General features: G+C 41.3%; 1 protein-coding gene across 4 annotated transcripts in view; it reads left to right on the plus strand.

The window, feature by feature from the left end:
- Positions 1-15581, plus strand: part of LOC102088218 (BEN domain-containing protein 5) — an 889197-nt gene that overhangs the window by 723246 nt on the left and 150370 nt on the right. For all 4 annotated transcript variants that reach the window (XM_065071427.1, XM_065071429.1, XM_065071428.1 and 1 more), the window contains one exon: positions 14345-14456. In XM_065071427.1, the coding sequence (XP_064927499.1) occupies positions 14345-14456 (112 nt within the window). The remainder of the gene's footprint in view (positions 1-14344; positions 14457-15581) is intronic.

A 15581-nucleotide genomic window follows, 5' to 3' on the forward strand; every position in this document is an offset into this window, starting at 1 on the left:
ATCTTGCTTTTCTGTGGATTTTTCTATCACCTTGCATTGTGCTAAACAATAAAACTAATCCATTCAATCACCTTGAATATTTTGCTAATCTGTACTTCTCCTGTGAAGCTCTCTTTGGTATTTAGGTAGGAAATGCAAGCCGAGACCAGGGAAATACAAAGTGATTGTAATGTTCTTTTCCTTTTGAAGGAAGCATTTGATGTCATCTCTCTTAAATGCACATGCTTTCTGATTTGGACTCATGTTATAGATAATCATGGACTATTTCTGTGCACTGCTTTTCTTCAGGAGCCATTACAAAGCAATCTCATGAATCTTGCTTTTTTCCCTGTGTGGCAATGACATTAGCATGTTATTTTTTATTTGACCTGTTTTGTTGGAAAGTTTTGCTCAGAATGTGGTGTGGTATTCTATCCTATCCTATAGGTTTCATGGGTGGTGTTAATTTTGTCTCAGTTCATGTATCTTCCATTATTATATGTTCAGAAAATAGATAGAAAATATGGGAGGAAGGCACCTCTCTCCTTCATTTGACCAAAACATGTTTATATAAGAAGAGAGTCAGAAACCATGTAGGAACGTGGCCCAATTTTTGAAAGGATGTTTTGAAAAGAAAACCTGTGTTATCTTCTTCCACCTGGACTTTGATCTTCCTTCTCAGCATTTCTAATCCTGTGGCCAAAACTGCTTTCTCAACTTTAAAACCTTTCCGGAATTAAGTGGCTTCTGAACCTCGACCATGCAATGTGTTGATGCATGTGTTTGTCACATCCTGATGAGAATGGTACAACTACTGCTCTCTCAGGTCCCTCTCAAAACTCAATTCATAAAACAGTTTCAGAGAAGATGCTACCACCAGGGTGCTGAAACAGAGAAATTGGATCATACCACATATGTTATCCATCCTTCAGAGGCTGATGGGAGAGATTGGATTTTCAGAGCTGTTCTGGGCTGTTGTGGTTTGTTCTTTGTTTCTGTTGTTGTCTTCTGGGCTTCAATACATTTTATGTTAATGTGGAGAAAGTCATTGTCATCTCTCCCTTTCCTGGCCATGAACCCATTCTATGCGCTTCCATGACAGGTGAGACACTTAATTTTGTTTACCATATTTTTCAACCACATGCATGGCCAGGGAGACCCATTTCACTACTGCCCAAGTTTGGTTTATTTTATTAATTCTGCCCTGTGAGTTTCAAATGGAGATACCATAGTGTTCTTGGCAGGTATTCAGATCAAGCCAATGTAGAGGAATCATTTGATTTTGAAAGCGGTGAATTGCTCTTTTCTTTATGTGCTTTCAGCAATCCCAATTTATGAGTCCCATTTTATGAGATTCAGCTTCTGAAATACTCAAAGGTGGGAGCACAAGCTACCAAAATCAGTCAGTCCGCAGCGGAAGGCACACCACTCAGATCCTACTCTTAGGCTGAACAAACCAGGTATTAAGACTGTTGAATGGTTTTCTGTCTTGTGTGCCAAATATTGAAATATTCTCGGGGCAGACTATAGCTGAAGGGACTGGTTCCTGACACCCATCAGGAAGACGACATTGTGGGATGGGTTGGGAAAACAAGGACTGGCACTTTGCTTCCTCACATCAGAAGCAGTGGGTGTAGAGGCTTAGGGGTGAAGTCTGAACTAGTGTTACTAATTTGTGTCAGTAATCCTTCAAAACAGCCCCACCGGGTGCTCAAGCAGTGAGCAAGAATCCACACAGTTAATCATCACTTTTACTACAGTGGGAAGCAGCAGGCTTAGCGGGCAGATTGGTTGGGACGATGAGCCTTATTCATTTGTCCATTTACAGCTCGAATGAACGTGTACAGGAATCTGTAATGGAAGCTAATCACTTAATAATCATTGCAAGATCACTGGACTGTCTGTCAACTAAAAGATGTAGAAATGGGGCTCCACCTCAGATGAGTATTTTGAATTTTAGTCCCATGCCAGTTTGCGTATGGGCTGAGGATGAATTTATGAAAAATGAAGGAGGGGAAAATATAAAGTTCAAATAGACTTTGCAGGCTCATTAAGAGACTTAGTTCAGTGTGAGATCTTCAGAAGCTATTTCTGTGGCTTTCTCTAGAAAGCTATTAGAATGTTCTTATTTTTCCAAAATACGTTCACCCATTCTGAATTGTAACTGAGATTTTAGAAGGTCACGTTTGTTAAGGAGAAAGCAACATTTGACCGTGCTGGCTTATTTTTGAGAATCTGGGGGGTATCAGAGCATGAAGAGAACTGTTGTTACAGCCCCAGTGAATGAATCAGGCAAGTTTAGTCTTTGCTTCTAACTTTGCTAAGGCTTTAAACAGTTTTTGAAATGTTCTCTTTGCTCCAGGCTCCCTTGTTGCCAGTCTCCCTGTGTGTCTGAGGACGCTGTCAGTATCCCCCTCCCACCTCTATATTCTGAGGATGAATTGTTTCATGTTTGTTTATGCTAAGCCATGAAAGCTTGAAATTGAAATCTGTTTGCTTCTCCACTTCCCACTCATATATGTTCTCATTCATTGTACATTTTTGCTGTAGGATTTTATCTCAAGGGTGCTGAACTGTGTGAGGCTGCAAATATGCATGAAGAAAAATGAGTCATTCCATGAGCCTGTAAAGTCTGCTGTCCTATAGCTGGGGTCTCTAGTGTCTACTGATGTATGAGCATCGATTGAAACTGTCCCTGTGTATGAGGCTTTCATAGAAATATAGGGAAAAGAGATTAATACAGACCTCTGGAGGTCTTCAGTCCAAGTCCCTTCTCAAAGCAGAGCTGACTTCAGTGTTACATGGGTTACAAAGGGCTCTTTACAGTCAAGTTTTGAAAGCGCCCATGGATAAGAAGTCATAATGCAGGAGGCTTTTTTTCCCATATGGATTCTCCGTTACCTAATAAAGACTGACTTCACTATATAATCTTTTCATTAGAGGTGTTCATAGAAGCCCCTTCTTCTGCCTACCTGCCTGTATTCATAGACATCACAGGAACTGAAAATCTCTGAAATATTGTCAAATTTGATTGAAGTTCACCAGTTGACCCCAAAGTTACTGAAATGTAGCACAGGCACAAACAGGATGACCTAATCAGCCTTAACGCAAAGGAGACAAGACAAATGGTCTTCCCCTTCCAGTGCTATAGGACAGGATTCAGGATGTTATGTGCTGTGATCTCAGAATTTCTCTCTGGTTTTGGCTGGACATGGTAGGGCTTAATCCTCTTAAAGTAACAGCCTTGGTTTAAATGAGTGCAGCATTCTCCTGCATGGAGCCTGACTGTCAGGGCAGGAGGAAGTGATTTCTAACACCAGGCATTTCTGCTGGAATATCCTCCAAGCAAAAAGTCAGACTCTCAAACTTCAGTTTCTCTGACATCTGCCCATGGCCGTTTGTCTGCTGGGACCGCTGCTCATGTCACCGCCGTGTCACTGCGCTTCATCTCTCATCCATTTAGAGGTGCGCAGGGAGCCAGACGAAAAGCAGAGCTCAGGCCTGGCTGAATTCGTAAAGAAAAAGAGCTTTAAGTGCACGTCCCTCCCTGAGCCTGACCTTTCCTCTTACACACACTTGCACGCAAACGTTTCATAAGTACATGTAAGGCTCTTCACCATTCTGTCCTTCGCTGTGAAACTGAGTAAAAACTGGTCAGCAGGTTTAAAAGTTATATGTGGTAGGGAAGGACAGACAGGAAATACATGCTTCTGTGCACACTTAATATGGTTGTTCAAGATCTTTTTTCTTAAGAATGTGGGCTGAAAGTTATAATAGCACTTCTCTAGCTCTGCCATAGATATGGTGAGGAAATAGAACCTTGACGACAGCCATCATGGAAAAGCAAAAGGTGTTGAATGCTTCAGCATGCACAAGCACATGAACGTTTGTACTTTTTAACCCTGAGATGATCTTGCACTGTTTTTGCTTCCACTGCCATGGCATCTTTAATTTTATATCTAATGTGCCTAGGAGAAGAGATACAACATTCGCCATCTCAACAGAGGATGACATAGGCTGACTCTTGCACCTCTGCTGTTGACCAAGTCAGGCCTAAGAATTTCTCAGAGGTGCTACTGAAGTTAATATAGCTTTCCCTATAAAACCTGGCTAAACTAATACTGGGATTGTGCCCTACCTATTAACTTTTTGAGCAACCATGGGTCAGGTTGCCGGTGAACCAACCAACATAGAGTTGAGGTCTTTTGTTTCAATTTGCTTTATTTTAATGTACCTGTGTGTCTTACTGCTTTAATATTCATCAGTAATTTCTGGCTGATGGAAAGGGGGTTTCACTAGTAAAATAATGTAGACCATAATACCAGAGAGATACAGTTAGACTGAAGGGTGGACTCTTGTCTTTGAGATTCTCAGCCTTCTACAATTAAGTTTGAAAACGAAGTATTTAAGTATGAGAATAGCTGTATAAAGCCAAGCCCAGTGGTATGTCATAATTTCACACTGGATGATATCTTAAAGGATTACATAGGAAAGTAAGATAAGTTCTACCTGGCAAGTTTAATTCAAGTAATTGACTGACAAGAAATTTTCTTTCATGAATATTTAGGCAACACAGCTAATTTTTTGATTAAGCAAGCTCAGCATATAGGGTGGGATAAGGAGGATGCTAAGATCAGCTTCTACCTGAAATCCTTCTTGGTCCGCTTGTATAATGGTTACCTGAAGACTTAGTTTGACATGATATTTCATCCTTGCCTCTTTTCTTCAACTACTATGTCTTCACTAATTGTCAACATTCCTCTATATGTCACTGAAAAGGGTACAATAACAAAACTTTCAATTAACTAGTAGACAAAAATTGCTTTTCTGACCATTTTTCCCCCAATGTGCCTGGTGTTGAGGGATAATAACAGGAAAAAGGAAGTGCTCTGAATCCCTGAGGTTTATATTTTTCAGATTAAACATTCTCATCAGGATTCTCAAACGAATCTTTCATTGTGCTGTTATTCATTGCAATGAGCTGTTTCAGTGCTCTGGAATCAAAATGTGCAGTTTCAGCTTGGCTTGGTATCAAATCACATTCCGCTGATGCATTGCAGTGATTGACAGAAGTTACAGTCTGAGTGCTTTACATTCCCCTTCTTCTGCATCAGACAAGCATCTGTATTGGACACCTGACCTATATCTCATGTGATGGCACCAAATTCCCTCGTACATTGCTTTGAGTTAGTAGGAGGACATGTCATGGAGTATTATGAGAAATATATCTTTGCCATGTAGCTTGCCTTCTAGGGTGTATAGCATGCTCAGCTGATGGGATTGTTGGAAAATATAAAGCCTAAGTGATTTGAGGTTAGAAATTGGTAATGGAACAGAGACCACCACACTGTCAAATAGTTTCTCCTTCTCTGTGTTGTTTGGACTGAGGCAATAGCAGCAGCGAAGCTCAGATGGTAAAAGTCTGCCCCTTAAATTAACAAGTGATTGGAAAAGATCTGAGCCTGATTTAACTCCCTTTGAAAGCATCTGGGCTTTTTGTTGATTGCAATCAGAGATAGATCAGGGCTTTATAGCTTGCCTGCCATCTTCTGAAATGTTATGTGACAAACAAGACACTGGTATTATTGCTGTTATGAAATGTTTGTTATTTGAGCGTAGCAGTGATTATGGGAAGAACATTTGCATCATGCTCAGGGTTTCTGCTGGACTTCCCAACGATGAAATGGTCTGTGTTTTTTGGTGTGGGGGTTTTTTTTTGTTTGGTTGGGTTTATTTTTGTTTTTAAACAGGCTTGACCACATCGTTGTCCCTTTACTAAAGCAGAGTAGTCAGCTGGCAGGTACTAAAACAATCTAATAGAATAAGGTTAATCTTCTGTCTTTAATTAGGTGGCAAAATGTAACAGACACTGTAGGCCAGATGACCTTCAAAATTAAAGTGAGAATAGTGACATGTTTGAGAGGAAAACACCTTTAGTTACAGGGAGTTGGGGGTAGAAGAAATGAGAGGAAATGTTCGCTGATACAACCAAACAACCCGACATAATCCCCCTTTGCCACCCAAACCCTCAGAGAATTTATCTCATAAAATAGACTGGGATACCTTCTTGCTCTTACAGGCATTTCAGAAGTATTTAAGTGTGAAGTAGTGCGATCTTGTTGGAAGTGAACCTCAACAAAATTCGGGGTCTGTCAGGAAAGCTTTCTGCAATTCCATCAATTGCTTAATCTTCATCTGTAGAGCCTAATATATCCCCATCACTGTAGCACTGAAATACTTAATAATTCTTCATTGCATAGTAATTCCTTTCAAAACACCATGGAAGGTTGATAATATAATTGTTTTCACAAGAGCAGAACTGAGACATTGCAGTTTTCCCGTAGGTTGCATAAGAGCTCTTAACAGTCTCATGTTGTCACCCTACATGAACCACTGGGTCATTTTCCCCTCTCCTGTAATATTATGAGACCTGGGGTTTTGTTCAGACCTTTCCATGCAATTGTAAATTTTTCACTTAGTAGTGGTAAAGGGACTTTGTGTTGGAGTGCCCGGCTAATGGACATATCCTTGATTCTAACGTTTGATGAAAATTATACATGCTAACTAATGAAGCACGGGTAGGCTGCTTTCAGGCAATGTGGATGGGTTTAGTAATGCTGTGCAGAGACAATAAAAGAGGCCTTCTTTCCCACCAACTCAAAACAGATGGATGCTTTCGTATGCAAAAAGTCATTTGCAAGCTGAACCTGTTACAGACTATGCAGAAATACAATCAATATTCTGGCTGTTTATGGGGGAGTGTGTTAGAGCCTGTTAGCAAACAGTCACAAAAAGCAGCCAGCAGTCATGCTCTCTAGTGCTGGGTAGTTAAGCCTTGCTAGTTAGTATTCAGCCAGCAGTTCCCCAGTCCCGCGGTGCTTTTCTCTTTACCAGCTCATCAGAATAACACACACCTTGACAGGTTTGGTGTCAAGTCATTCGCTTCAGGATATCAAAGGGGAAAAGGCCTTTGTGATGATGGAGATAGATGACTTCGGGCTGATTTTTGGTGTGACCTATTGAGAATGTGTGGGCAGCATCACCGCCTTTGCATTACTGATGTTCTGGATGCAAATAGTCTGGGAGCCTGTAATGTAGCGGAGTTATCATTTAATCCTATTCAGAAGAGTAAGGGCAAGATCAGGTAGAGTGCTAACCCTACCCACCAGATGTTAGAGCAGGTTCTCAGACACAGTTGAATGCAGCAGTATTTGGATCCAAAGACAAGCAAAATGGCTGAATTAAGGCATAATTGAAAAACACCCCCACACAAACCCATTCATGATCCAGTAATGTCTTACTATTTTATAGTAATCTCCAACTGTCCTCATTCCAGAAACCTGGATGTTTCTAATACCCTGTCCACTCATATTGCCCTTTTGGGATCAGATTTGGAGAAGCCTAGAGAACAGTCAGCTTCAGCTCAAATAATAAGTTAGACGCCAAACACTTAACACACTATATAAATTGAAGTTCTCTGAAACAAAAACGTGGTCCTTTGCCACTTGGATGGGGTGGCCCGAATTAGCAGGTGTCTCTTATGCAATTCACTGTTTGTCCTAATTGCTCTTTTGTGAATTGGGGACAATGTGGTCCCCTCTTGTACCAGTGCTGTTGGGAAAATTAGTCCATCAGTGTTTCTAAAGCAGTTGTCTCCTGCAGTGCTGAGCGCTGTAGAAAAGCCATGAAGAACTGAATAGCTCTGTCCTCAGAGAAGGCTTTGAGCAGCATGCAGTAAGCAGGAGCCTAGGGCTGCCTATTGAACAATAAGAAAAAGCCAAAATATTGAATAATCCACTCATTAGTGAACGGTGTTGATCCTGTGCACAGAATAAAGCAAGAGCCCTGTGGAAAAACACCCTGTGCTCCTGTACTTAAAGGCTGTGTCATAATAATGACACACACGGGGCTGAATGAAGGTTTTATGTATCTGTGTAGCTGTGATATATCCAAACTTTTAAGAGCTCAACTTTTAGACATTAAGGTTGGCTCCTTTGACTGCAGCTTTCTGTGTGTAATAGGTCTGATAGTAAGAGCTGAACCATCTTTGGTTCATATGATGCTGGTCTACAGGCAATGCAATAGTCCTTCCTCTTGCCTGAAGGTGAGTAGGTAAAGCAAGACTGCCAGCTTCATCTGCCAATATGTGAAACATATGTTGTAATGTGGGGGAATGTCATTCTATAGCAGCTGGAGTATTCACTAATAATTGTGAGGAGTGTTGTGTAACAGATTAGTTGCGTAGTCTGAGGAGGGGCAGAAGTGAGAACAAAATTACAATTCAAGATGAGCCATGTCTCCAGAAATGCTTACATGTATATCAGCTGTTTTCTGTGAACCACTGTGATGAACTTACCTTATCTCTACCCAACCTGCCGAAGGGGAATAAAGCCAGGAATGCAGAAGGATAAAGAAATGCAACTAGTGTAAAGGAGGCCTGCCTGTCTGAAGGGCAAGGTGGCAGGGTCTGTAAGAAGACAGGATTCGTGCATTGTGTGGAAGGGGCAGGCAGACTGAGCAGGAGGGTCTTGACCTGTTGGTGGCACTCGGAAACCCAGTAAACTGAGCACATGTGAAGTTAAGATTGTCTTTCTCAGTGGTTTACAGCTTGTGAGTCCTGAATTGCAGGTGACTTTTGGTCTACATCAGGAAAGAATGCTCATATAATACTATGTACATGAGATTTCTGAAGGGTCAGTGGCTGCAGCGGAAATTTTTGGGGATCCAAATGCTGGAAAAAACCCAGTGCCTACCGTGTTCCTCTCATTAAGTCAATGATATCTTTGGTTTTGAAAAGGCCAAACAATGAATCAGGCTTTAAAATGGAAGAGCTGTAGGTGTTCTCAGTAACTTGGTTAAAGCATCTGGGTGCATGAGATTGATGTGCTGGTGTGAGTCAGCATGCGAATGGCAGTGGGAGTCCCCACAACACCTTTCCGGGCCAGGACAGGCGAGACCTGCTCCTGCAGGGTGTTCATTCAGGGAGACACACACCCGGGGCCAGACATGCACTTTCTATGGGATAACTTTGCTAAACTGTGTTTCCCTCCCAGGGGATGCACTGGACAGCCTGTCCCTTGGAAAACTGAAAATTGGAGTGGGCATCATGTGGGGGAGGCTGAGCTACACTAGGGACAGGATCTTAGCGTCTTACATCCCAGGCACGCTCACAGGGTGCGATTCTCCTAATGGCAGGGTGGGTTTTTATCTCCAGCGTTCTGCTTCATCCCAGAAATGCTTCTGGCATTACTGAGAACCAGAGGTGTATAGGGAGAGTTAAATACTGGAATTGAGATATATGCTGAAGATCAGAGAAGGGAGTTTGCCTGTGTTGGGTGGGGATGCGTGTTCTCTTTGGTGTGTGTCTGTAACGCCTATTACCAGCTCTGAGAAATGCATGTACTCATCAGGAGGAGAAAATATCCCTTTGTGTTTATTCTTATTTAACATTGTTTACACAGAAAATGGAGAAACACATCTTTAACCGTCATGTACTATTTAAAATTATGTCAGTACACCATGCAGTGCTCATTCTGTAAACATCTACTCCACCATGTGGTCTCTGGGAGCTAATGCTGTTGTGCTCTGTATGGCCACTCGTGTTCTGCCTGGAGCACACTGCAGTGCTTATGTTAAACAGCCTTTGTGAAGGTTTCCAGAGCTCTAAATTAAAAATGCAGAGAGCTGGGGAGGGGAAGGGAGAGTCGGGATGGGGTTTTCTCTGTAGCCGGAGTGTTAGGATGTCTTGCTATCTAATTGCCTTGGAACATGTGGGCTTGAATGAATCCTCTTTGATGAATAATAGGCAAATGCATAAATCGCAAAGCCCAAGCACCCCAAAGGTGAAATGCACACTAATGAAGACTCTGACTTCAGCAGGTGTACAGTTGGTTTGTAAAATGTCGTGAATATATCAGGTTTAAAATGATATATTTATTAAAAGAAGCAAGTGTTCTGTGCATTCCTCTTGTATTCACTCTCTCACACTGCACACCTACTTTTCCTGCATGATATGGCAGGCTGCAGTCTCACAGCAGTTTCTTGCTATAGCTCTTGCTTCCAAGAAGTGCAACAATAGAGACCAATTACCCTCTGTCTCTGCTCTTATTGCAAGAAGCCTGAGGAAAAAACCACCAAACTGAGTGCACCCCTTCCCCCACTACCTTTTCAATTTCAAATCCTAACCCTGTTGGTCCTGCCATTTGTGGATTTGAACTCCCCGGCTTTGTGTGTGGCATTATCTGGAGATTCACCTGGTACTGATCCAATGAACCAATACAACCTTACAAAGCTGAAGAGAAGGGTGTAGAGTTCTCTTTGTAATAAATCATATGCCATGAAAAAGGATTTCTTTAACTCCTTTCCTCCATTATTCTCTGTATCCCAGCTTGAGGAAATGGGTCTTTTAGTGACAGACTTAGACTTGCGTAGTAGGGGAAGGAGAACAGAAGTGAAAGGAAGGCAGAATTCCTGGAGGTTTCTATAAATTGGAGATTCAAGAAAGAAGAGTCACAACCTGAAATAATAGGAAGCAGCCCTAAAAATAAACCCAGCATAGGTTTTGGTGCTAAACCTCCCTCAGTTGTAGAAAGGGTCAAAAACAGCTGCATAAGAAATCCTTAAAACCGGTGCTGAGTGAAGCCCCCAGCGGCCAGGAGGTCTATCCAGATAACTACCGGCAAGCAGAGGGCTGGTCTGAACGCCTTTGGCTTTCCTGAGTTGAGCTGGTAAGCCGTTGAGATCTGGCGGCCTCCCGGGTAGGAAGGGACGAATACTGCAACATGTTTCCGTTTCCATTTGAAACTCGTTTGCTTTGACTGAATTTGCACTGTGTTTATGGAAATTCATAAACACTGTAATAAATTTATCTGCTCACAGAAAACAGAAATTTTAGGAAAAGGATGGAGAACATTTGTGAAACGCAAATTCTAATTCAACAAGTGTGGTCACAGAACCTGATGTTAATGTACATTCAGTCACAAAGCAGAAAGATACTATGTGGTCTGTATATCTAGTGAACTCCAATGAGCATAATCCAAAATTCAAACTACTGTTATCAGCTTATGTATTTTAAATTACATACATGTCATTTTTTTTTGTGGCGGCAATGACTATGTGACACACAATCCAGGTTTTCACAGTATGAATGAAGACTACAACCAGGTAATAGTAGCAGTTTGCTACTTTGCTTGTTATAGAAAACTCACCTACTTCTCATTATACTTTCTCCTAACCTATGGGAGTCCGTGGCAGCACATCATTCTTCTCTGGCTCCATGTCAATATTATTGCCGCGTTTGTAAGAGCATTCCTGGGTACGGCCATTAAACCTCATGGAATAGGGTATTTGCCAGTGGAAATGTTAACCTGCTCCAACCATCACTAATTCTGAAGCTGCTTTTGTCATCTGTTACATCTCTTGGAGTCTGCAATATCTCCTCTTTTGCTTTCTTTCATCACCGCCTTCCACAGATCGTCTTTAAACAGTCCTTTGACATATTCTAAGGCTTTTTCCCCTTGTTACTTTTGTACAGAACACATTTAGTTGATTTACTGCACAAAATAAACCTAATCTGTATAGGACAGATTTGGAGGCCCTTTCTAAATCTGGGCAACACTTATAGGGACTTGAGGAACCATTCTGAAGCTGATGACAGCACTGTCAGAACAAGTAAGGGGGCTGGTCCCAAAGATCCTAAATTATATTGGAACAAGGTTGTTTCTCATTGTAGAGCTGCTGTTTGCATAAAATACTTATATTTCTATTTTGCCAACCCAGTGCTTGAAGCAGCAGGTAAACAGTTAAGCAATGGAAGCAGCAAGCAGTGTGTACTAGAAATGAGCTGATTTAAGATTGGTAGGGGGAATTAAAAATTGCATCTTGCGCTGCTTTTTAAGTTATCCTGTTCACATTCTTGCATTGGAGGTATTAGCCACAAGGGAGATCACGTCATCTGGGAGCAAGATAATATAATGAATGCAGGATCTGTAATAGGCATGGGGGAGACTCTTACCGTATGTTTTGGTCATGTCCTGATATACGTGAGCTTTGGGAGACAGTTCTACATGTAATAGAGTCAATAATCAAATCTGAAGTAGCAAGGAACACAACTTGATGTTTCCTTAGAGAGCCCAGAAGTTTGCAACAGATGAATAAAGAGAGAATGTGGTAGATACAAATTTGTCTTTAGGCAAAAAGGAAAGGAAAAAAGACTTTAAAAAGGGGAAAAAAAAATACACTGTTTCTAGAGTGGAAAGAAATAGTAATGCCTACATCAGAAATTTAATTCATTGTTGTTACATTGATAAAGATGTGATATACATCATCAAAGACCAGCTAAATAAAATTTGGAAATTAAATTGGGTTCCTATTAAATAGAGCTCAGAGGAGCTTCCCAAATGAATGACTTGTTTGTCAAGCATTGCTTCCTTCTGTTTATAAAGTCTTCTCAAGTAAAGACAACTATGTTCAACTGTTCTTGTTGCTTGGAATGAACTATGAGATTCATCACTAACCAGATAGTCATGACTCATTCAAATACTGCAAATTGCAGTGCCTTAGTATCTTACAGAAACTTTTGTTCCCTACAGGGATGACTAATATAAAGTTATTTTAAAAGCCCCAAACACCAAATTTAATATCGACAATCCATGTTTGAAGTTAAAATTTACTTTTGGTGCTCTGTAGATTGGCTGCTTCAATGTGCTTTGGAGATGAACATACTGGAATCAAAACATAAGTGTTTTCTGTAGTGTTATTAGTTTTCAATATTCTTAAGCCAACGTGTAAAGGAGACACATTAACCAGAGCAGGGGATACGATTTCAGGTTCTGATCTCTTCAGAGATGTATCCTGTAGAATCAGCATGTGGTTTTGTTGGGAACTGTGCCAAAATACAGTAAGACACATGATGATCACCACGATTTCTTATTCTGTTTAGCGTCCCATAAGATTTTTTTACAGATAAATGTCCTGTTAACATTTTATTTTTTGTTTTATAGGAAAATATTCATTTATCATTTTTTGAAATGAACTTAATCCTCTGGTTTTATCCCTTTCATTAGCATTTCACCTTTCTGTCTTAGCTTTTATTTGGCTTTGATGTATGCAATAATTTGTTTTAGTTGTTGTTGAAGTGAGGCATTTTCTTTTTGTTCATTAAACTTCTGGGTTTTAGTCATCAGATTCTTGGAATTTTTGTCAAAGGATAGCACTACTGGAGTAAATCTTCACCGTTTGCAAAGGTGTGTTTAAAAGATTAAGGCTGAACGGACATTCTCATAATAGGCCAGGGAACAATGAAAGCTCTTCTTTTCTCAAGAAGCTCTAAGGCTTAGCAGTGAGGTTGGTTGGTTTGTTTGTTTGTTTTAAATACAGAGGAAGTTGCGTCTCTGCCTGGGCTTTTATTATTTGTGTGGTCTTTCCTAGAATTCCTGAGCAAGACCTACCCAAGGTCCACTGGTCTCAAGCTCACCTTGAGGTGACATAAGGGACTTCTCTCTTTGTTTTCATCAATGACTGTAGATTGTCCAGGTGATTTCTGTGGTAGTCAAGGGACTTGATATCTCCATCCTATTTGTGCCACTCCCAGCTCTTCAATTTCTTCTGTGTTCACACTGCCTTCAGCCCATTGAGTTTCAGTGGGACTTCACAAAGAATGGGATGTTACTCTGTGGGGCTGGGAGCAGCATAATTAGGACAATATACTGAGGGAGATATGAGTCAGGGAAGGAAGGAGAAGTCAAGGTGGCAAACATGCTTCAATATCCACAAGGTTTGATGGCCAATAAGCATTTTAACTTAGTGTCTCTTGGCTGACTTTTGTGTGGGTGATTGCAGGAGTGTAAGAGACTGAGCCCTGTGTGAGTGGAACATGCTTTAAATCCCTTAAGCATATACTTAATGGCCATTGATTTCAGTGTTCTTAATGGCTTTGCTGAGTCAAGACTTGAGTGAGGGCAAAGTAAAGGCCTGGTGATGCAGTTTATGAATCATCCTCATAGCTGTAGACCCCAAGTAGAGCATCAAGGAGAAGGGAACCTCAGAGGCCAAGTGGGCTCTTTTGTGCCAACACGGCAAGCTGGCAAATGGCAAAGGATGGAGTCAGCGTCTGTGGGGTAGAGAGGAAGAAGGCTGAATGATCAAAGATGTTTCAGTCAATACTCCGCTGTTCACGTTATTTCTAAAAGTGGTCTTTGCTACAGGCTTTCCTCATCCTTGGAGGAAAATTTGCTTTTGTTTTTTTTCCATGAGGATAACTTGTTTAAATACATAAGCTGCAGAATATAGCGCGATTTTGCAGCTGAAGCTAGAAGAGGCTATAGCCCACATATGCCATTTATGTGTGTTGTTTTTGTGTGTGCAGGTGCTCCCTGATGGGGTTTGATTTAAACCGGCACTGGGCAAATCCATCTCCTTGGGCTCATCCCACACTGCACGGAGTGAAGCAGCTCATCATCGAGATGTACAACAACCCGGTGAGTGGGGAGACGTGATGACAGAACTTGCTTGCTGAGGTACCGACGCTCCTGCTGAAGCGTTGTGCAAGATGCCAGCAACTCTGTCATGCTTTAATCCAGTGGCAAACCAAAATAAAAGATAAGTAAGCACAAACCACCCCCACTGCGTTAGATCAGGGAACATTCGTGTCCTTTGTCGCAGGAGGCATCGGAGTGGAGAGAGCGAGTGAAATGAAGTTCAGCTCAGATTAAATATGGAATAATTCTGAAAGCAGGGCCAAAATTCAATTGAGCTGCTCTCGTGATGTCCTGAGCTGGATTCAAAACAGCAGGCCCCAAAAATCGAATTACTGAATGGCATTGATATTTAATCCAGAGCTTCAGCAGGGGTTGCCATGTAGTGTGCAAAGCAGGAGGGGGATAATATTTGCAAATATTATATAAACACACCGCACACACTCGTGCTCAGTCCGAGAAGCAGAGGTGTTCTTGAAGGTGAAATCTGAGCTAATCGGAGGAGATGGATTGCAGAGAATACGGAGGAGTGGGAGGCAGGCAGACAGACAGTGAATGTTTGACATCACAGCGCAGAGGGATTATTGAACATGGCACCTAAGAAAAACTACTGAACAAAGGTGGAGATGGCTTGGAAAGAATCACTGCCAAAAAAATAAGATTTTATAGATGATTTTTTTTTTTCTTTTCTGTATGGAATTCCTGGTATTTGTCCTTTGTTTTTGCCCCCCATTGTGGAGATGGCATTTGGATCTTTAATTCCCTGTAGTTTTGCTAATGTGTGTGGTGGGGTTTTTTGGTGTGTGTTTGTTTTCTGCTAGCCTGAAAAAGGATCTGGTTTGCCTTGCTAATAAAGAAAGAGGTTTCTTACTCCTGGCTACATCATCTATAGGATAAGAGCTCCTTTAATTTAACTACTGCTTTTCCGAGTACATCTGAATTTGACTTTTTGTCTTCCATCTAGTAATATTACCTGTACAGAAGGGGGTTTAGATACGAGGTAGATAGGTTCATAAAGAGAATCCAATTGCATAGAAAATATTTTCTTAGACTTCTAACTGTTTGGCACAGAATTTTTCTTTCTATTCTGTTTGTGAAGCACCTGCCATTGTACCTGTGACCAAGACT

Source organism: Columba livia, chromosome 8 (genome assembly GCF_036013475.1).
Source record: "Columba livia isolate bColLiv1 breed racing homer chromosome 8, bColLiv1.pat.W.v2, whole genome shotgun sequence".
Classification (NCBI taxonomy): Eukaryota; Metazoa; Chordata; class Aves; order Columbiformes; family Columbidae; genus Columba; species Columba livia.